This window comes from Condylura cristata, unplaced genomic scaffold, assembly GCF_000260355.1.
Source record: "Condylura cristata isolate star-nosed mole 26May11 unplaced genomic scaffold, ConCri1.0 scaffold00014, whole genome shotgun sequence".
NCBI classification, from domain to species: Eukaryota; Metazoa; Chordata; class Mammalia; order Eulipotyphla; family Talpidae; genus Condylura; species Condylura cristata.
In genome coordinates this window covers 34,656,204-34,677,905 of record NW_004567115.1, presented here as the reverse complement: position 1 = coordinate 34,677,905, position 21,702 = coordinate 34,656,204, and the positions used below count along the sequence as shown (strand labels likewise).

At 36.4% G+C, this 21,702-nt stretch overlaps 1 protein-coding gene across 4 annotated transcripts in view; it reads left to right on the top strand.

Moving 5' to 3' along the window:
- The window catches only part of TOPBP1 (topoisomerase (DNA) II binding protein 1), a 42,822-nt gene extending 21,471 nt beyond the window's left edge, over nt 1-21,351 (top strand). For all 4 annotated transcript variants that reach the window (XM_012724983.1, XM_004682340.2, XM_012724985.1 and 1 more), the window contains 16 exons: nt 864-1,075; nt 2,238-2,518; nt 5,933-6,106; nt 6,198-6,307; nt 9,860-9,983; nt 10,773-10,919; nt 11,037-11,142; nt 12,377-12,569; nt 13,975-14,186; nt 15,009-15,175; nt 15,383-15,491; nt 17,184-17,347; nt 18,189-18,326; nt 19,737-19,826; nt 19,993-20,154; nt 20,669-21,351. In XM_012724983.1, the coding sequence (XP_012580437.1) occupies nt 864-1,075; nt 2,238-2,518; nt 5,933-6,106; nt 6,198-6,307; nt 9,860-9,983; nt 10,773-10,919; nt 11,037-11,142; nt 12,377-12,569; nt 13,975-14,186; nt 15,009-15,175; nt 15,383-15,491; nt 17,184-17,347; nt 18,189-18,326; nt 19,737-19,826; nt 19,993-20,154; nt 20,669-20,809 (2,530 nt within the window). In that variant the 3' untranslated portion in view covers nt 20,810-21,351. The remainder of the gene's footprint in view (nt 1-863; nt 1,076-2,237; nt 2,519-5,932; nt 6,107-6,197; nt 6,308-9,859; nt 9,984-10,772; nt 10,920-11,036; nt 11,143-12,376; nt 12,570-13,974; nt 14,187-15,008; nt 15,176-15,382; nt 15,492-17,183; nt 17,348-18,188; nt 18,327-19,736; nt 19,827-19,992; nt 20,155-20,668) is intronic.
- Nucleotides 21,352-21,702: the final 351 nt, after the last annotated feature.

Genomic DNA, 21,702 nt, shown 5'->3' with positions numbered 1-21,702 from the left:
TGCTCCCCATTCTGTCTCGGGTGAAACCTCTCACCACTCCTGCACCTCTGGCCAATAACCCAGTTCTGTATGAATAAATAAATCTTTTAAAACAAAATGTACTTTGTAAAACCTCACAAAATAGTGTTGCTATGTAAATAACAGAGTCCAGTGAACAAACACAAAGTCTAGAAATTCTCAAATACAAATAGGAATTTAGTATGATAAAAATGGCATTTCAGGTTACTGAGGAGGGATAATTTATTCAATTAGTAGGATTCAATAAAATTGGTGTCACATTTCATACCAAAGTACCAAATGGATCAGTGGGATTATTGTGTGAAAAATAAAATACTCAAACACATGGCATTAAAAAAATATTACAAATAGGAAATTAGAATATTAAGTTCAGATAACTTAAGTGGTGAACTTGTTTCTTTCCCTTTTTCTGTTTAATAACTTGTGATGTTGAACAAATCAAATTCTCTATCTTTTCCTAGGTTTTATCTTTGTAATATTTTATAAGATTTTAATACGTCATAAATATTGAGAAGATCAAATGAGATTAGAATGAAATGCTTTGAAAAATTATAGTAGGCTAAAAGGATATGATGTGTTATTCAAATGCATTCTTTGCTCCATGCCTCCTTGGAGGAAAGAACAAGGTGGGTGGGCAATGACTGATTAAAGTTTAATTGTATCAGTACATTTTTATCCTAGAGTAGAGTAAGCATTTATAAGGAGATTAGCTTAATTTAAGATAGAATAAACCCACTTTTAATCATTGTATTTTGTTAGTACTCCAATGAGACTTTCATTTAGGAATTTTGTTTTTAGCTTGCTGGCCAATTTTGATCTTTGCTTTCCTTTAATATAACTTTCAGTGTTCAAGAATTCTTTGTTCGCAAATCCAATGCAAAGAAAGGCATGCTTGCCAGTACACATCTTGTATTGAAAGAACCAGGTGGTTCTAAATATGAAGCTTCTAAGAAGTGGAATTTACCAGCAGTTACCATCGCTTGGCTCTTGGAAACTGCTAGAATGGGAAAGAAAGCAGATGAAAGCCATTTTCTGATTAAAAACTCACCTAAAGAAGGTTAATACTCTTATCCTATTTTTTTATATAAAATATTTTTAAACAATTTGATGGTTTCTGTGATGTAACTATGCCAAATTTTGTTGTTAGAAAGGTCTTTAGGTGCTGTGAGCTACTGTTAGGCATTCATTGAGTGTCAAATGCTGCATAGGACAAATGTGCCTCTTTTCTGTGCTATAGAGGGTAGGCACAGTCTAAAAACTAGAGGATACAGAACATAAGGATTCTGGTATATCTCAGCATTTGAAGTATAACAGTGTAAGCTTGGATCTCTATTTGTTCCTCTTTCTGTGCCTCACACTGATATAATCAATATGCTCTGTCCTTTCATTTTTGAACCTTGCATGTCCAGACTTCCTGCTAGCCTCATGTTTGCCTGTTCTTTCTTATTTTCAATTCTTTCTCTGAGCATGTCACTTTCTTGAGGAGCCTTCCTTGACTCATCAAGTATGGTCTTGCCATAATACCCTGTTTATTTTCCTTCCTGTCTGCTCAGTTGTAATCTCTTGAGAAGATGGGGATGGTATATGTCTTGTGCACATGTTTCCATTGTCCAGCACTGGGTCTGGTATGCAGCAATCATCAATAGATGAAAAAAGGTGGGAGGCAGGGGTTGGGAGACACAGTAACAGTAGCCCCTTGTTAGATGGTGGCATCCCTGGGGAAACTTCAGGGGCAAGTCAGCAAAATATTATTTGATCTCAAAATATTATGTACCAAACAATATTATGTACCAAACTAACAATTTTACAGTTAAGGCAAAAGTGATCTTTAGATCATATTAAGGTCATTCCAAAAACTTGACTGTCATTCTTACTATGAATCTATATAATTGGAATTTTTGGTTTTTTCTGCCCTTGATTGAGATGGCTTTTGTTTAAACAATTTAATAATTCTGAAATTACAGTTCTGAGGTTTATTAAGAATGTTTCAAATTAATGGCAAGATGAAACAGGAAATCTAATCTCATTATTTATTTCACATTCTTATCTAAACCTGTATTTTAATATATCATTTGATTTGCTTCTTGGAAAGTGGATACAAAACTTTGTGGTTTAAACTGTACATGAAATTTCACAGGGAAGCTCTAAGGTATAAAAACATCAGCTCTTTAGGATAAAAGAGTGGTTCACATTTGTCTCTTTTCATTTTAAATCTCTAGAACAAAGTTTGGAAACTGAAATAACAAACGGAATGAAACTAAATCAGGATACTCCAGAGCATCCTGTCACACAACTGGAAACTCACAGAACTGTTACACCATTAGATATGAACCGTTTTCAGAGCAAGGCTTTTCATACCGTCATCTCACAACACAGTGGACAGGCTCCAGTCTCCCCAGCAGTGGGACAGGCCTTTCAGAAGGAGCCCTCATTGCATCTGGATACACCATCAAAATTCCTGTCGAAGGACAAGCTCTTCAAGCCTTCCTTTGACGTGAAGGTAGGGTTTAAAGAAAATGGTTCTGGTCTTACCAGTTGTATAGCTTATGCAGTTAGCACTCCAATTTCTAGGGATGTTGCTAAACAGATTCATATTATTGAGTCCCGGTATATACACAGTATTCGGGTAGCGGAGAAATGCGTGGTCTGAAATCAGGATGTCAGAAAGTCAGAACAGTGGTGAGCTTGGAAACTAAGAAAATCCCCAGAGTGAATTTCTGGTTGTGTGTTCCTTCTCCTGGCCATTGCATTAGCGATTCTGGTTTCTGCACAGGTTTCTAATCTTTCTATAGCTTGCTCACCCTTCCTGAAACCTGTCCTAAAGCAGACATCTTCTCACCCATGGTGGCTTAAGGTTTTAGGAATTTTAGGTTTAATTGTTTAGGAACTTTACTGAATAGTTTTAGTAATGTCTTTTGTCTCTTTTTTTTGTGATATGGAAAATAGTATTTCATCTCCTTATTCAGTGATGTAATACGGTATGTTGGATTTTTTTCACTCTGAAAACAAAAGGGCACGTGGAATAATGAAAACATGAAATGTACAACAGGCGTCACCAAGAAAAAAACAAATCACTTTTTTTTTTAAATAATGAAGCATTTTCTATTCTTTTTTAAAAGCTTTATTATTTATTATTTATGCACTGGGATGTGGGGGGTAAAAGGCTTCACCAGTAAGAGTGGGGAGCAGAACAGGTGGATCTACTGAAATACACTGCTGAAGGGAGAAGAGGGTAAGACAGGTCTGCTGTGCCCTGTGGGTCACCTCCCTGGCTGGGGATAGCTTCATAATGCTGTACTTTTATCCCTTATGTCACCAGGGAGGGTACCCACCTTATGTTTTAATTGACACATCAAGAAAGTACAACAAATGTATATGCTGCTAAGTACAAATATTAACAGATACCATTGCTGATGCTGCAGAATCTTCCTCATGCCTTTTCCCCATTTGTACTTCCTCTTCTCGAAAGGTGACATTCTTAACTTTTTTTTAATTATATATTTTTTAATACTTACTTATGCTTATAGGACTGGGGTACCAGCCAGAAGTGCAGGGGTGGTGAGAGGATTTACCAGAGTCAGAAGTGGGCAGCAGAACAGGCAGAGCCACAAAGTACACTGCTTAGGGGAGTAGTGAGCAAGACAGAGGTCTGCTGCACCGTGTGGATCACCTCCGGGGCCAGGGATCAAACTCACACTGAAGCAGCTATTGCTAGCTTGCAGTGCTGTGTTCTAACCCGTTGTGCCATCAGGGAGGGCCAATTACTTTTTTTTTTTTTTACATCATTCTTCATTTTGTGCATTTTTCCATCTCAGTTGTAATCCCATGGCTTTCCACCATCCATTCACCCGTGTGCCATCACCACAGTCTGGTACATTCCTGACTTCTAACACTGCAGCTTTGTTGGTGCTTCTTTTTGATAGGTAGAATGCGTGTGTTCTTTTAAGTCACTCTGTCTTGGTCAGCCTCCTTTTGGGACATTTACTACTGCATAATACTACATTGTATGATTGTACCACAGTCATATTCAGTCAACTATTACGAATATTCAGGTGATTACTGGTTTTTTGCTTTGCACTTTCTTGTGCACATCTTTTGGTGTGTGTACATGCATTTCCTTTTCATATATCCCTAGAAGAGAAATTGCTGAGTCCTCTTTGAACTCTAGTAGATACTGAAAAACTATAGACCTAAATTTCCACCAGTAGTATATCCGATATCCAGTGTTCCCCATTCTTGCCAACAAGGTATGTTGTTTTTAAAGGACATTTTTATAGAAATAATTTCTAACTAGCCCAAAAAAAAGAAAGTAGTTAAAGGAATACTAATCTGCCCTTTAATCAGATGTGTAGATTTATCATTGATTTCCATATTGAAGGACTTTATATTTAGTTTCTACTTTTAATGTATTAAGTCAGTTTTGCTTGTAGTATTTCACAGAACTTCCTAGTGTTTTCCTTGTACCCTGCTATGTGATTGTTTTTTTAAAACATTCCTTGAATTTTCAGAACATTTCAAGAAAAGGCAAATTTTCTATCTTAAGGGCACAGTGTTCAGTATATATCCAAAAGATCTAAGGTCTAATATTTATTTTATGTTCTTTGTTTGCTGGATCCATTGAATACAGATTGGTAATTTTCAAGTTTCCTAATATTGCCATATTTCTGTTTGTCCTTGGATTTCATGTGTCTGTTTTAAAAGGATAGTTGCCAGTAGTTAATTAGTTCATAGATATTTGTCACTGTTAAGTGAGTTTGAATGTGTCTGCTTGAAGTCTACTTTGCTCTCAAGATTTCAATCCCTGTTCTTTTACTTGCCTCATAAATAAATCATTCCTTCATTTTTAGCCTTTTTGGATCATTGTATTTTAAGAATGTTTCTTGTATACAACATAAAGTTGACTTGTACATTATGAGTCAGTTTGAAAAAATTTGGTCTTACATTTAGTCTCAATTCTATTGTGTTATATTGTGATTATTATCTATATGTGCATATTATGTTTTTTTCGTGTATTGCCTTTGCTTTTGTGTTTTTTGGTTTTTTTGTTTTTTTTTTTAAGGAAAGGGTTTGTTTTTCATGGTTATCTTTGTATTAATATTTTATAGTGTCCTTATTCCTTTTTAGTTAACCTTTTGTCAGTTTTACATTGTGATTTTTTTAATTGCTGCTTACTGCTCTCTTGCAGTCAGTGATCCTATTCTCCTTACCCCTTTTACTGTTTCTAAGCTACATATTTCTACTTTCTCAGAAAATAAAATGTTTGTTTTTCACCCCATGGGCCTTTTCCCTGTTTTAATCTTAAATCTACAATAAAAAATAAGCAACGTTGACTGTTAACACAACACCCTTCCTTGGTCATCCCTGTCATCATTTGGTGGGAGGAAGGTTGTCCTTTCGTGGGCTCCTCAGGAAGGGCATGTGGACACACCCTTTATGCACATGTCATGTCTCTGTTGCAGAGTTGCCTGAGTGTACACATTTATGGCTTTATTGTGGCCTGAATTCTTTGATACACTGTTTGGATATACTCTTCTGGGCTGCTTTCTGTTTTGTTTTGTTCTCTTGATCTTCCTGAAAATGCTGTTCTTTTGTAGTTTGTTTGCTTATCTCTTTCTTTGTTTATACTTGCTTCCATCTGTGCTTTTTGTTTGCCTTTGTGTTTGTTTCTTGGTATCTTTCAACTGCATCTTCAACCTTATGAATCAAGCATATGTGGCGATAAGCGTGGCTGAAAACTTAAACTCGTCAGTCTCTCAAGCAGTTTGCTGGAGGGTATGGAATCTTTCATGATAGATTGCACATAAAGATCATTATTTCTGTTGTTTAAAGCTATAACCCAGTTGGTTTTGAGAATTGTTCCTTTCTCTACCCTTCTTCTTTTTGTTTTCTCTGACTCTTTCTCCATTGAATATAGGACGCACTTGCAGCCTTGGAAACTCCTGGAGGTCCAAGCCAGCGTAAAAGAAAACTGAGTACACCACTTTCAGAAGTCATTGTCAGAAACTTGAAACTGGCTTTGGCAAATAGCTCTAGAAATGCTGTCACTCTTTCTGCCAGCCCTCACCTGAAGGATGCCGAGTCAGATAAGGTAAAATTCAATTTCTTTTTAATAAGAAACTTGAGATTGAAAAATCCAAGCAGTAATAGCTGATCTGTTTCTTTTATTTTTTTATGGACAGGAAGAAGCTCCAAAGCCACTTCACAAAGTGGTGGTATGTGTTAGTAAAAAACTCAGTAAAAAGCAGAGTGAGCTAAATGGGATTGCAGCCTCCTTAGGAGCAGATTACAGGTAGTTGCCACACCTTTAATTTCTATTTTACTGCTTTGGAGACATGTATTATCAGATCTTCTCTCCACCTGAGGTCTGATCAGAGGCATGTCTCTAGCACAAATGGCATTGAGATGTCCTGTGTCAGTAATGCTTCTCAAGTGCTAGCCTTTTTCATCACTTGTATTCAGCCATTCACAAAGAGCATAATGACTGGTTTTACAAATAACATTTGAGGAATATGATTAACTTCATCTTCTCCTTTGATAGGACTTACTTCTGTTGATTTTCTATTTGATAAGTTAGATCAAGGGAATACAGAAAAAAATTCCTGTGAGTTACAGGTCTTTAATGCATCTGTTGTAGAAGAGTAAAACTTTTTTTAATAATATAATAGTTTATTTTTACATCATTTTGTGCATTTTTTCATCTCAGTTGTAATCCCCGTGGGCTTCCCATCACCAAATCACCCATGTGCCATTACCATGTCCAGTGCATTTCCTTCCCCCTACTGTTTTTGATCCCATTCCCCACTCCACCCCCCCTAAAATGTCTCTGGTATATAGCTGTTCATTATTATTATTATTATTTTCTCACCTGGTCCATTATACTCGTGCTATAAGTAAAACCATCTGGTATTTTTCCTTTTCTTTCTGACTTATTTCACTAAGCTCCATCCAGGTTGCTGGAAAAGACATGTGTTCACTTATTTTTGGTTGCTGAGTAATATTCCATTGTGTATCTCTATCACACTTTTTTTTTTTTTAAAGATTTATTTATTCATACAGAACTGGGGTACAGGCCAGAGATGCAGAGGGTGAGAGGATTCACCAGAGACAGAGTGGGGAGCAGAACAGGCAGATCGACGAAGTACACTGCTGAGGGGAGCAGCGTGCGGGTCAGGAGAGGTCTGCCGTGCCACGTGGTCACCTCCGGGGCAGGCGGGAATCAAACTCATGCGGAAGCAGCTTTAGATTCTCAGTGCTGTGCTTTAACCCGCTGCGCCACCAGGGAGGGCCCTATCACACCTTTTTAATCCAGTAATCTCCTTTTGGGCATTTGGGCTGTTTCCATGTCTTTCCAGTTGTAAATGAAGCAGCAATAGACATGGGGATGCAGGTGTCTTTTTGAATCAGTGTTTTTGTGTCTTTTGGGTAGACACCTAGGAGTGGAATTGCTGGGTCATATGGAAGTTCCATGTTTAGCAGTTTGAGGAACCTCCAAACAGGAAGAGTAAAACTTTCTTAAAACTGTTACTAATATTATTGTATGGTAATTATTACATCTACATTAGCTGGTTGCTGAACACATAGTAAGAGGCAAACATTTTGTTTCATACTTGTCAGAATTGAATGTGTCCTTTGATACTCTATTTGAATGTGAATTTGATTGATGTAAGACTTAGAAATATAGGACATGTGGGTTTCATAAATGCCAGCCCTCTCTGTATGAAAGTAGACTGTATTGCTGAAATTTCTAGGTAGGTGTGCAGAGTTAATAATATGTATGTGTTCGTAGGGTAACCAATTCTCAAGTGAAGATTCCCAGGTGTTTCTTGGATATGAGGGCCACACCATCCTAAAGAGATCATCTGATGCTGTCTTCCACCTTTCGATAGTTAAACACATACACTAGAGCTTTTCAGCACATCAGCAATAGCTTCCTTGTTATTACAAATATTTATATAGTTTTCTTTACCAAAATGAATTTCATAAATACAACATACTTTTACAATAAAAAAAAATGTCAAATAAGTCATTTAGGGATAGAAGACTATATAATATATGTGCTTTTGTCTGATGATGCCAGAAGAAAATGAAGTATTCATGTTTACCTGTAATACCTCAAATGCTATAGCCACAGGCTGAAACCAATGAAGACCCAGGTTATCAGAAGCAGCCTTTCTACTGGCAATATGTTACCAAAAGTTGACAGTTTTGAAAAGTTCCAAATCAAGCAAAATTCTTTCATCAGTTTATTAAGTGGCTGCACCGAGTCTGGTAAATAATGTATATTAAAACTGCAGAAATAATTTATTTACTTAAAAGAAGATCCTAGACTCAACTAATTATTTTTTTTCTGACCTGTGCAAATACTAGATATGAGAAAATTGCATAGGATATAGGATCGTTATGTACATGACTGTTTTCCAGAATTCCTGGCATCCCTAGACCTTACCTATTAAATGTTAATAGCACCCCTCCTCCCAGTGTACACACACATTATTCATCCCCATAAATTTTCAAATTAACTTGTAAGGTAAAGAAAAAATTTTGATGAAAACTATTCTAGATAAAGGGCTGGGCAGGCCATTGCTCTGTTTTTGTAGTTTTATTGGAGCAATCTTGCCTGGTTTTTTATGTATTTATGGCTGCTTTCATCCAAGCAAGGCAAGAGTTCAGTAGTTGTGAAAGGGATTGTTTGCCCTGGAAAGCTTAAAATAAAATATCCTCTGACCTTTTTATCATCTGGTCTTTCAAGGAAAAATTTGTCAATCCCTAAGTTAAACTATCTAACTATTGAAAGTCTGTCCTTGAAGGACCTCTGAAGACTAAAAATCACAGTTCTCATATTATCACAGCGGAATTGAATAGCTAAACAAGATGACTGAGATAAAAAATATCCTCTGGATAAGTATTCCTCTCGATAATTTATTTTAACCTGCCTTATTTTACCCCATAGTAGAAAAACTTAACTAAATCAAGCAAGGCATCTCACTGTTTTTAAGGATATATGGGTAGTAGGAAATAGAGATGTATCTAATCTAAGAGAAAATACTATGTTTTAATTTAACTTGGCTATTTAGAAAGTTCAGGGATGATTCCTAATTAGGAAATGGGAAGTATAGTAAATGTCCATAAAGGAGAATTTCTATTTTGGTGATTTCACTTAAGAATAAAACTTTTACTTCATCTTCAAAGAATGATATATTTTACATGCTACGTACTTTCCTAGGTCAGGACAGTATTAAATGGGCAGAAATCATAGCATAGTATACTAGTTAGAGTGTGGTTTTGTAGTCAAACCTAATTCTGCCTCTTACTGAATATCCTTGAACTGGCTATTCAATGAATATCCTTGAACTGGCTATTCAACCATTCAACCTTCTTTGAATGGAAGAAGAATTTAAAATACCAGTGTTTTAGGATTATCATGAGGAGTGGATGCAATAATGCAGTGAGAAGTATGTAATCTATGTGGGGCATAGAGCAGATGCATTATGAATAATGATTTCCTAAAGATGGAGTGCAGTTGGATGTCCTGCTATTTGATAATTTGAAAATACCTTTTACTGGAAAGTAAAAGCAATAATTATTATAAAAGAGAAAGTTGAAATAGTATACTCTTTTTAAAAACATTCAAATATCTCCACCCATTATGTATATACATCCATAGACAAAGATGTACACATAATTTGACCAAAAAAAGTAGACTGTTACTTAATGTTCTTGCTTACTGTCGTCTGTGAAAGTCAAAATGTTCTATTCCTAGTGACTAATGATCATCTTCAGTTAATGTAGTTGCTTCTCTTAGTTATTTGTGGGTTTTTTTTTTTAATTTGGTTGTTTTCAGGTGGAGTTTTGATGAAACAGTGACTCATTTCATCTATCAAGGACGGCCAAATGATACTAATCGAGAGTATAAATCTGTAAAAGAAAGAGGAGTACACATTGTTTCAGAGCACTGGATTTTGGAAGTAAGCAATACCTATTTTCCTTCTGTCTCTGTTAAATGAAAATATGCACAAACCTGTTTTTTCAAGGCACAAACCAGTTTCAATATGTAAATAAGTTTGATGACCTTACTTACCTGTGCACTTTCATTTCATTAACATTAAAAACAGGTTTTTGTTTTTGAAGCATTTAAGCATTTCTTAAATGCTTAACAAGTCTTTGATGATACTTTTCCTGATTCTGTTCACTAATTACAAATGGTAGAAGAAGGAAAGAAGGAAGGCAAAGGGTAAACTGTTTGGTGATGGTGGGAAACAGAATTCTGGTGGACATACAGCAACAAGTACAGAAATTGATTAAAAAGCTGTATTACTGAAATCTAGTCAGTGTTTTAAAGCATTACTGTTTTCCGCTTTTTAAGAGACTGAATATTAAAGATGGAAAAATACTATGTAAAAAACTTTATATTAGAATTAATTTAGCATACTAATAACTTTTAAAAGTTCCTTTTTTTCTCCTTGTTTTCTCTTTCTCTTGGCTCTTCTCTGGAGGATGGTTGCTATCTTGGTAAAAGCACAGAAACAATTTGGTTTTATGCTTTAGTGGACATGACATTAGAAAGTAGGGCAACTGTCATTTGTATGATGGAATTTTTCAGTGCTGGCTCATTGTTGAAATTTTTATTTTGTGAACTTCTGTTGTCTTAGGACATAATATATTGACTGTCCTTATTCTGTTCAACATCATTATTCACTAAGTCTTTTGTACAATCATGTTTTAAAAATACACTATTGTCATCATTGTCATTGCAGTGTGCCCGAGAATATAAACATCTTCCTGAATCTCTCTACCCACATACTTATAATCCCAAAATGAGCTTGGATATTAGTGCAGTACAAGATGGGAGACTCTGTAATAGTCGACTCCTCTCAGCTAATTCTACAGCAAAGGATGATAAGGTAGATAATAAAGATAAAACACCCATTTATTGTAAGCTAAATGTATAATTGTATTTATTGCTGTGAAACCTTGTACAGTGGCTTAGTTTGAGAATTTTTTTTTTTTTCATTTAAAAGCCAGATCATTTGCCTGTAGAAGAAAATATTGATATAGACAATATGACCACCAGTAATAAAGAATCAACAACATCAAGTGGAAATGGAAACAATGACTCTAAAGGAGGTACAATATTTTAAACTACAAAAAAAGTTTTGTTTTTTTTTTAAATGATTTATATATGCATACAAGAACTGGGTACAGACCAGAGGTGGAGGGTGCAGAGGATTCCCCAGAGACAGAGTAGGGCGCATAGACAGATGGACTGGAATACACTGCTGAGGGGAGCAGCAGGTGGGTCAGGAGAAGTCTGCTATTCCCTGGCTGGGAATAGAACTCTTGCTGCAGTGGCTGCGGATAGCTTCATAGTGCTGTGCTTATTAATCTGTTACACCACCAGGGAGGGCCCAAAGAAAGTTTTTATGAATATCTTTCATAGACGAACGCTTTCTTTGTATCAGATGAAAAAATAAACTTTGTCATTAAATAAGGTAAAGTATGTATTTGAGACCTGAATTTAGGCTCCATGCTAATATTTATTAGCAAAACTTAAGTGGTTTAAGCATGAAATGTGGGAAGTTTGTGAAGCCAAGGTATTTTATGGTTAATGTGATACAGCCCTGTTCTATTAAAGGTGGTTAGAGTGGTGATTTTTTTTAAATTTTTTTGTTTTTTTTTCAGTACTTTTCATAAATTTTATTATATACATTTTAATCTGGTTATGATTTTAAATATACAGAAGGTGAGTTTCTCGCCCTTCCAGTGTTGTTGTTAGCTCCTTGTGTATCCTTAAGGCTAGGCTATTTTTGCATATATGAGTAAATATGTATGTTCTTCCTTCCCTGCTTTAAAAAAAATACATAAATGGTGGACTACTGCATATTGGTGTTCTGTATTTTGATACTGATTTGCTTAACAGTTCAGTTTAGAGTGTTTCATAGGGTACATAAGGAGCTCCTTTAGCCTATTTTTTCAATATTTTGTCTATAAGGAAACCGAAGATAACTGTGGCCTGTGTTTTCAATGACCATACGGCAAAGTCACAAACTTAAGTGGACCTTAGATAGCAGTCCGTAACTTGGGACAGGAAGAACAGCAGACAGGGGCTCCACAAAGGGCACAGTCACCGCGGGGCCTAGCAGTGTCTTCAGAGGGTGTCCTGCTCCTCCCAGGTACAGCCTCGGGGTGAGGGCCGCCTTCATGCTCTGCCTGTGCTCTTCATAGTCCACATACATTACTACAGCCTGCAGTAAGGACTCAGTAAATGTCAATACATTTATGTTTAAACAAATCTAGACAGCATAGTGTGAAAAGATGTGATTAACTACACCTTCATTGGTATATTTGTATTTTCTTCAAGCTTTGACACAGACCTTGGAGATGAGAGAGAACATCCAAAAGCAGCTGCAAGAGATAATGTCTGCAACATCAATAGTGAAACCCCAAGGGCAAAGGACTTCTCTTTCAAGAAGTGGTGGCAACAGTGCTTCTTCAACTCCTGACAGCACTCGCTCCGCCCGCAGCGGGAGAAGTAGAGTCCTCGAGGCACTGAGGTATGTGTTTCTCACTGGCAGAAAAGAGTGACTGGATAACTTAAACAAATATAGTTCCTTATTTCAGTATCTGCTATCTGAATTCCATGAGTTGAGGCTAATTTAGCTTTTTTGCTTTTAAATCAATAAAGCAGTTTATAATAAAAGGTTTATACTGTTGGGTCTACTTTAGCTCAGAGAGTGAGTGTGTGTTCCTCCACTGATGAGCTTTTCCACCTCCTGTCTAGCTGCAATCACTTCTAGATATCTGGGGGACAGGAAACAGATAAGGGTTTCTTACAAAGCAACTGCTTCACAGTGAGACATGACTGATAAATTCTATTAAATCATATCCTTAAAATTCATTTTTACTTATGCATACAAGAATTGGAGTGTAGGCCAGAGGTGTAGGGGGTGAGAGGATTTACTAGTGACAGAGTAGAGAGCAGAACTACGAAAACACACTGCCGAGAGGAGCAGCAAGTGAGACAGAAGGGGTCAGCTTACCAGCCAGGTATTGAACTCTTACTCAGTGGCTGGTGATAGTTTTGATAACGCTCAGACTTTAACCCCTGTACCACAAGGGAGGCCTCTGATATTTAAGATTTGTACTTTTTTTTTTTTCCATCTCAATTGTAATCCCCATGGGTTTCCCATCACCAAGTCACTGGTAACTTCATCTTTTTCTAACAGAAAATACTAATTGTGTGATGAATGTAAGGACTTATGCGTTGAGTTAAGTTAAATAACAGAATAAGAAACTGTCTTGTTTTTGAGGCATATGAACTCTGGGGTTAACAAGATAAACACGTGCTCACTCACACACTGTAAGATTCAATACATTTCATTAAATGAATATCGTTGGAATTCTATTTACTCTCCAGTGGAATTGTATCAGTTGCTTGTAAAACATATTTTGCTATAATTCACTTTAAGACTCTTCTACTCTGGGGGATTTGGTTATGAAGATCTAAAAGGACCCCCTTTCAAAGCAGACTTAAAGCAACGCACATGTGTAATTATAATTATTTCAAGTTATATGTAGTCATGTTAAAAAAAAACCTGTAACTATAGCAAGGCAATCAAAGTGACCAGTTAGCTAAACATAGCTATATTTCCCTAAACCTGTAACTAAAGAGACATTTCATTTGTAAATACACTATTTTGACAGAATTCTCCCCTTTAAAGTTTTAAGTATATAGACATCCAATGCTTCATTTTCTAGCTAAAATAAGTTCCTAGGAGAAACATTTTAAAAAGAAATGTTCCCCAGATTTATTTATTAAATATTTTTATAAACGCTTACTTCCTGGTAAGGGATGGGGATATAAAGGTGAACTAAAATTTACAATCTCACCTGTGGATTTTATGAATGTGGATTTCATTATGGCTCTATAGGTATTAAAATGGCTGCATTTTTCCTTAGGCAGTCTCGTCAGACAGCACCTGACATCAACACAGAACCCTCCCAGAATGAACAGATCATTTGGGATGACCCTACAGCCAGGGAAGAGCGAGCAAGGCTTGCCAGCAACCTGCAGTGGCCGTGCTGCCCTACACAGTACTCTGAGCTTCAGGTGGACATCAGGAGACTGGAGGATTCTCCTTTCCAGGAGCATGGCTCAGAAATCGAACAAGGTAACAGAATACATGTGTTTACTTGTGTGTTGAGTACATGCAGATTTCTTAAAAATAGAAAAGTGCATCATGCTAATCTTACTGATTTTGTTGTAAACTAAAAATATAAATCAGAGTAATATCAGTGATTTTAAAATTCTATTTTCAAACTCTTAAATTTGGAAATGTAGAATTAGACATTCTTTTCTAGATGTGGTTTTCCTCATAATCTTTTTTCCATTTGTGTAGTTTTAATGCTTGCTTTTTCTACCAATCATTTTATTTCATTCAACTTTTATAAATTCCACTTAGATGAGACTATTATTTTTCTGTGGATTTGAATAGCCTCCTTTCTGAATTCATTTTCGGAGCTCATCTTAAAAACAAAGTACTTCCATGTACTTCGTCGGTCTGCCTCCCACGGTCTCTGGTGTATCCTTTCACTGCCCCTGCACCTAAATAAATCTTTCTTTAAAAAAAAAAAAAGTGCTTCCTATTGCTCCTCTTTTTCCCCTTTCTTTCACATCAAATGATTCTCACTTCTCTACATTTGATATATTGCTGCTTATGATTTTTTCCAACTATAGAATTTTTTATTTAATAAATTTGGGCTACATTTGAATGATGACAGTTGATTAAAGTTCAGATAGCTCACATTTGCCCTTTTAATTAATTACATTTATTTATAAACTCTAGAAATAGGCTACTTCTTTTACATGTGTTTTTTTGCATTCTGAGTTTGTGTTTAATTTCATCTTGGCTAAGACATAAGGATATTTCCCAGAATTTGCTCTTGGTCATATTTGTGGATAATGTTCTAATGCAGTGTTTTATTGCCTTCAGCTGTCTGTGATCCTGTAAAGGCAAGTGTGACTGAAGCCCCAAAACACCCTATCTCTGAAGAACCATTAACTCCCGGAAAAGACAGCCATCTGATCCCTACGCCACAAGCCCCGAGTATAGCCTTCCCCCTCGCCAACCCACCTGTGGCTCCACACCCAAAAGAAAAGGTTTGTTTATCTTTAGTGTGGCAATAAGGCTTGTGGGTATTTCTGGTATGCTGCATTCAGAGTTCGCTGATTTTAATTCTAAGGATTCAACAAATGTTGAACACTTTTTTTTTGTTTTTTTGCATGTATTGTTTCTATATTTGAAAACTCAGAAGACCCAAGTGAAATGTCTCTAATTATTTCTAAACAAAAACTCTTTCATTCCAGATTATAATAGAAGAGACACATGAAGACTTAAAAAAACAGTACATATTTCAATTGTCATCTCTGAATCCTCAAGAACGTATTGATTATTATCATCTGATTGAAAAACTAGGTACCAATATTTTACTTAACTCACATGTTCAATAAGGTGACCTTATTTGGAAGTAATTAATAGATATTGAGATTAAAAAATGGGCTTTTTGTCTGTGGCTCTACATTGAGTCAGCCTTACTACTTTGATTTTTGTAAAGCTGAGCCTAAAGTCACTGGTCCTAGGATATGCGTTTGTTGTTAGTGAAACCTTGGTCAAATCTATGAAGCGATAGTCTTACAATATAAAGCCATATTTTAGTGAAGTTGAAGACATTAGTGATAACAGAGGAAGGAGCCTCTTACTCCACTAGTTGTCAAGCTCTCCATTTCCCAGTCACCTGGGAGCAGTGTACCAGGTAGCTCCCAGCACCACTGTGCAATAGAAACCACTGGGTACATTTTAAACATATGTTAATATATATGTAAAATAGCTTGTGATTAACAAAATCAGCTATTTTATATTGTCTTCATGCTAAGTCTTTGAAATCATAGTGGACAGAGCAGCTCTATAGAGTTAGGAAAAATGAAAAAAACTAAGAAAGTGGTTTTTTGAGTCATCAAGAAAGTTTAAATGCTATCCTTTGAAGGATTTAGAAAATACGGGTTAAAGAGATTTGTCAGATATAAACTTGAACTATGTCTCTCAGAGACTGTACTTTTGTGGTACACTTTGTCTCCCGTCACCTAAGAAAATCAGATGAGGAAGTTAGCTATGCTTTCTTACCAAAGTGGAATGCATTGGATGACTCTCAGACTCTGGACATTGTCCAATTTGCAGAGATTTGTCTAGAAGAGGAAAGGGTGGAGGCAAATGAGTACAGATTGTGCTGAAGTTAGAAATATGACTAGGTTTCTGGTACTAGAATGCAGGCAGGGCCTTCATTTTATAAATGAAGCAGTTGCGGCCAACTAATCCACATAAAGGCAAGTCAGTCAGGGTCACAGTATAATTTATTATCTAGAATTAGATACCAATCTTAGATTAGTATGGGATTTTTACCTTACTCATTTATCACTGATTCTATGAGTCACTATGTACCAGTATCCTCAAGTAACCTGTCTTCATAGTATTGAGGATGAAATGAGTGTATAGTCTGGAACCCTTACAGCATCCTTGGTAAGTGCGTGCTCAAGGTACACTGCTGTTAGTCATGTTTTACATAACCTAATATAGTACTTACACCCTCCTTTACTCAGTCAGGGCTCATGTGTGTTTCTATGGAAAAAGGTCCCAGCTCGTACCAGCTGCTGTCTGTCTAATCAAGCGTGTGTGTTTTCTTCCCAAACATCTGTATTGTCGTCTGCTATTTGCCCTCACAGAAATATTTCTCCTTTTAGTCTGTTGATGCCCCTTCCTTCTGCCCTTGTTACCCAAATTCTGTTCATATTCAGTACTGCTTAAAAGTTTAGGTAGTTAAGAGTCGCTTCAGAGATCTAATAGCCAAGTCTTGATTGTAATCGAAGAAAATTTCCTTTAGAGATGCATACTAAATTACTTTTAAATAGCTAAGGAAAGGATGGTAGGATGAAATGAGGAAAATTTTAGAACACAGGTGACTAGTTACAGGATTCATTTTACTACATTATCAGTGTTTTAAGTTTTTGTAACATTTAAAAATGTTCCTGTGCAAACATAACTGACAGTCAAGATATATTTTTCCTAGGAGAAAATTAAGACTCACAAATGCAACCAATTTTTTTCTTCTTAAAGGTGGATTAGTGATAGAGAAGCAGTGCTTTGATCCCAGCTGTACTCACATTGTTGTGGGACATCCGCTTCGAAATGAGAAGTACTTAGCCTCAGTGGCAGCTGGGAAGTGGGTACTTCATCGCTCCTACCTGGAAGCATGCAGGTCTGCTGGGCACTTTGTGCAGGTGTGTATTGAAACGGTCATTTTTATTTAAAAGTAGATGTATTCATTGATTCCAGCACATACTGACCATTCATATAACTGAAATAACAATATGTGACCACTTCAATTATACTGTTAGAAGGTTCTTAACAATTAAAAAGTTCAGAGATCATAGACCCATCTCTTCGTTTTATCTAAGTTTGAATATGGGGTGTTTTTGTTTTGTGTTTAATTGACAGTTGGAGATAAAAGCTTATTATGAACTAATCTTAATTTATGCTGCATACAAGAGCTGGGATATAGGCCAGAGGTACAGGGCATGAGAAGACTCACCAGAGACAGAGTGGAGAGGGGAACAGTGGGAGAAACAGGAGAGGTCTGCTGTACCATGTGTGGCAGCTCCATGGCTAGAGATTAAATTCATGCTGCAATGGCTGGTGAGATCTTCATAGTGCTGAGACTTAACCCCTTGTGTCACCAGAGAGGCCCTAAACTATCTGAGATAACTATTACGTAGTTTTTGAAGTTTCAGTCTAAGTCCCTAGGGGCCTCTTAGTAGATAGATAGTAAGCTGTTAGTACATCCTTCCTTTGAGACCATATTCTTCCATGAAGTTCATTTCACAGTAGCTGAAGTCTACTACTAATACCAATTGCTAAAGTATATCTGTTCTAGAAGTTACAGTAAGTTTCTCATTTCCAGTTAAAAACCATAAATACATCAGTCTCATATGAAGCCAAATCAGTGTATTTTTCTACCATGCTCCTAAACTGATGTTATTTTTCTCTGTACTGGTAACAATTGAATATACAGCTTTTAAGTCATATTAGATTGTGAACTCGTTTGTTGGTCTAACTCACCAGGAGGAAGACTATGAATGGGGAAGTAGTTCCATACTTGATGTTTTGACCGGAATCAGTGTACAGCAACGAAGACTAGCACTGGCAGCAATGAGATGGAGGAAAAAAATTCAGCAAAGACAAGAATCTGGCATCATTGAGGTATTAACATAGATTTTAATGTTTTTTGAGAATGTGCTTAACAAAATAAGGATGATTTTCTCTTTTCTCGTGATTGACATATTTTTAATTGAGCTTAATGTCAATTTGTAATTTTTAAAAATTGATCAAAATTAAAATGTGTAAAGTATTTTTGTGCTGTGTGACCCATAATGTATTTCTTTTAGAAAATCTTTTCAGCTAATAGCTTCAGTGTTTAACTTTAGCCACCCTGATCTTGATAATACCATCTTTTTGTATGGGGTTGAGGGGGTTGCCTTTATTAATCTCTAATGGAACGTTAGCATTTTTTTGTTGATATTAGACAAGTCACAACACTATTAATGGTACCTGTGACTTAGCCTCACAGAAATCATTTGACCCACCTCTAGGTCTCACAATTTAATGCCTTAATATAAAAAGCATATCTATTATTGTAACAGATTTTTTAAAATATTTTGAGGATTTATTTTACTATGCATACAAGAATAGGGGTGAGAGGATTCACCAGACAGGGGTGAGAGGATTCACCAGACACAGTAGGGGGCAACACAGGGGAGGTCTCCTACGCCAGGTGGGTCAGCTCCCTGGCAAGGATCAAACTTGTGCTGCAGTGGCTGCAGATAGCTTTATAGTGCTGACACTTAACCCCTTGTGCCATCAGGGAGGCCCACAGGTTTTATCAAAGAGGTCTAAACTGTTTTGTGAGTCTAAGAACACCCAATCTCAAGCATCTTGTATGTTGTAATGAGTTCTCTGCTGAGTCCTTGTTAACCTTGATTCCCTTTTAGAGTAATTCTGCTGACTTTTGCAGACATTTAAGAAATAGAACAGGGGTTAAACTCTCAGCACTAGCCAGCTATCATCAGCCACTGTGGCGACCTGCACAGTAGACCTCTCCCGCTGCTCCCCATTCTGTCTCTGGTGAATCCTCTAACCCCCCCGTATCTCTGGCCTACACCCCAGTTCTTACCTGCATAAATAAAAATAAGTCTTTAACAAAAGAAATATGAGAGCTTTCTCTGTAGTGCAGTGGGTTAAAGCACTGCATTCTGAAGCTCTCCAAAGCCACTGCAGCACAAGTCCCATCCCCGGCCAGGGAGCTGACCCACATGGTGACAGACCTCTTTCGCTTTCCTCAGCAGTGTACTTTGCCAATCTGCCTGTTCTTCTCCCCGCTCTGTCTCTAGTGAACCCTCTGGCCTGTACCCTAGTTCTGTAAGCCTAAATAAGTAAATAAGACAACATGACTGTTTAGAATACACTAAAAGAGAGATAGCTGTCACTGCCAAAAGTAAAGGTTATAAGAGTATTTGTTGACATAAAGCTTAACAAGTCTATGGGTAAAAGAATACTTCATCTGTATTCACTTATTTTCCAAGTGATTTCATACTGATTTTTTTTTTTTTTTAGGGGGCATTTAGTGGGTGGAAGGTTATTTTACATGTTGGTAAGTCCCGAGAAGCAGGTTTCAAACGCCTTCTTCAGTCAGGAGGAGCTAAGGTGTGTACTGAATTTATTTGTTGGATTTTTCCATGAATTAGTTTCTAATCAAGTTACAGATTTTTTGTTCTTTTGTAAGATGATAATTCTTAAGTACAGCTTATCTATATATACTTCATTTTGAGACACTGATTATGATGCTTTTTTTTTTTTTTTTTTTAACTAGGTTCTACCTGGTCATTCTGTAGCTTTATTTAAAGAAGCTACACATCTCTTTTCTGACTTTAATAAACTGAAGCCAGATGACTTGGGAGTTAATATAGCAGAAGCTGCTTCCCAGAACGTCTTCTGCTTGAAAACAGAATACATTGCTGATTATTTGATGCAGGTTTGTGAGTCTGCCCTTGACCTGCTAGCTACCAGTGGAAATTCACCCCATAACATTCCTTCCTTCTAAATGGCAACTCTTGTCTAGTATTCACCTGATTTTTTTTGTTCTCGAGAGAAGGTAGTTTTAGATTATGCTGATCAGAATAGTTAAGAAGTACTTACTCGATCTTAAAATTGTTATATTTACAATAAAGGAGAAGGGCTCTTTTATGTTTGTGAGGGAGAAAAGTACAAGGGTTTTGAAAGTGTTATGGCTGCTGTTTTTTCCATATTCTATATTTAATCTGTTTTACAGCTCAAACTATTTTTTTAAGGTCTGATAAAAGGTGAGATTTTCTTACACAGGATCTGTGACAAGTACTAAAAAATGTACCTTGAAAGCAGCTATTCATTTACAAGAACCTAGGAAATGAATACGCTATTCTAGACAAGCAGAATTAAAGGTCTGTTACCTGATCATTTAACACTTTGAAATCTGAAAATCATTAGCATTGTTTTTTTTCTTTTTATAGGAATCACCTCCTCAAGTACAAAATTACTGCCTACCAGAAGCTGTTTCATTTCTTCAGAATAAGGAAACTGGGCCTGGATTATCACAAAAGAGGAAAGTTCCTACAGAGCAAAATAAAATCAAAAGACCAAGAATACACTAATCATATCTACCCCTGAGTTGCCAAACATTAAATACTTTTTAAATTGAAAGCCTGAATGTTACTGGGATTTGTGTAGTAATTTAAAGACATGGACCTGAGAATTTGTTTGAATGTAATGATCTCACTGCTTGAAGTTAGTTTTTAACCTGAAGTTTTGATCAATGAGATATTAACTGTTCCTGAATATAAAGTTATTTGAAATAACAAAACATGACTCCTCAGCTAGAAGGAGTGGTTAAAACCACATTCAAGTGCACTAGCGGCTTTTTGTTTATTTACTTGTAAATATGAGGCTTCGGCTTATGAAGTTTTAGCAAGGTGATGGCTTTTTACCTTGGAAGTTGTCAGTTGGGATTTTTCATGCTTTCCATGACTTTCTTCTTCTCGCCATTTTACCTCATTTTAACAGGAGCCTGAACAAAATTAAATGAGGAACTTAGGCTTTAAATGTGTGTATATATGTATATGTATGTTTGTATAAATCTGCATGATACTGCCAAGTTTGGGCACCAGAACTTGGAAAATAAAAAGAATAAAAGTAGCGACTCAAAATAGTTGTTTAAATTTTTTAAAAGTATCTGGTAGTACCATTTTCTTATTGAAGCAATAAAAGATAAGTGAATTGCTAGTTATGTTTCTGATGTTTAGAACATTTCTGAGTTTTAAAAAAACTCAGAACTACATTGGCTTTTATTAATCTAAAGCTAAGCTCCAGGTATTACAAGCATACTACAGTCCGATAATATAAAGTTTTTTAATTTTAACGAACAAACCATAATCAGTTGGGATTCTTTAAGATTTATTTGTGCATACAGAACTGGGGTACAGGCCAGAGGCTCAGGGGCGGCGAGAGGCTTCACCAGAGACAGAGTGGGGTACAGAACAGGCAGATC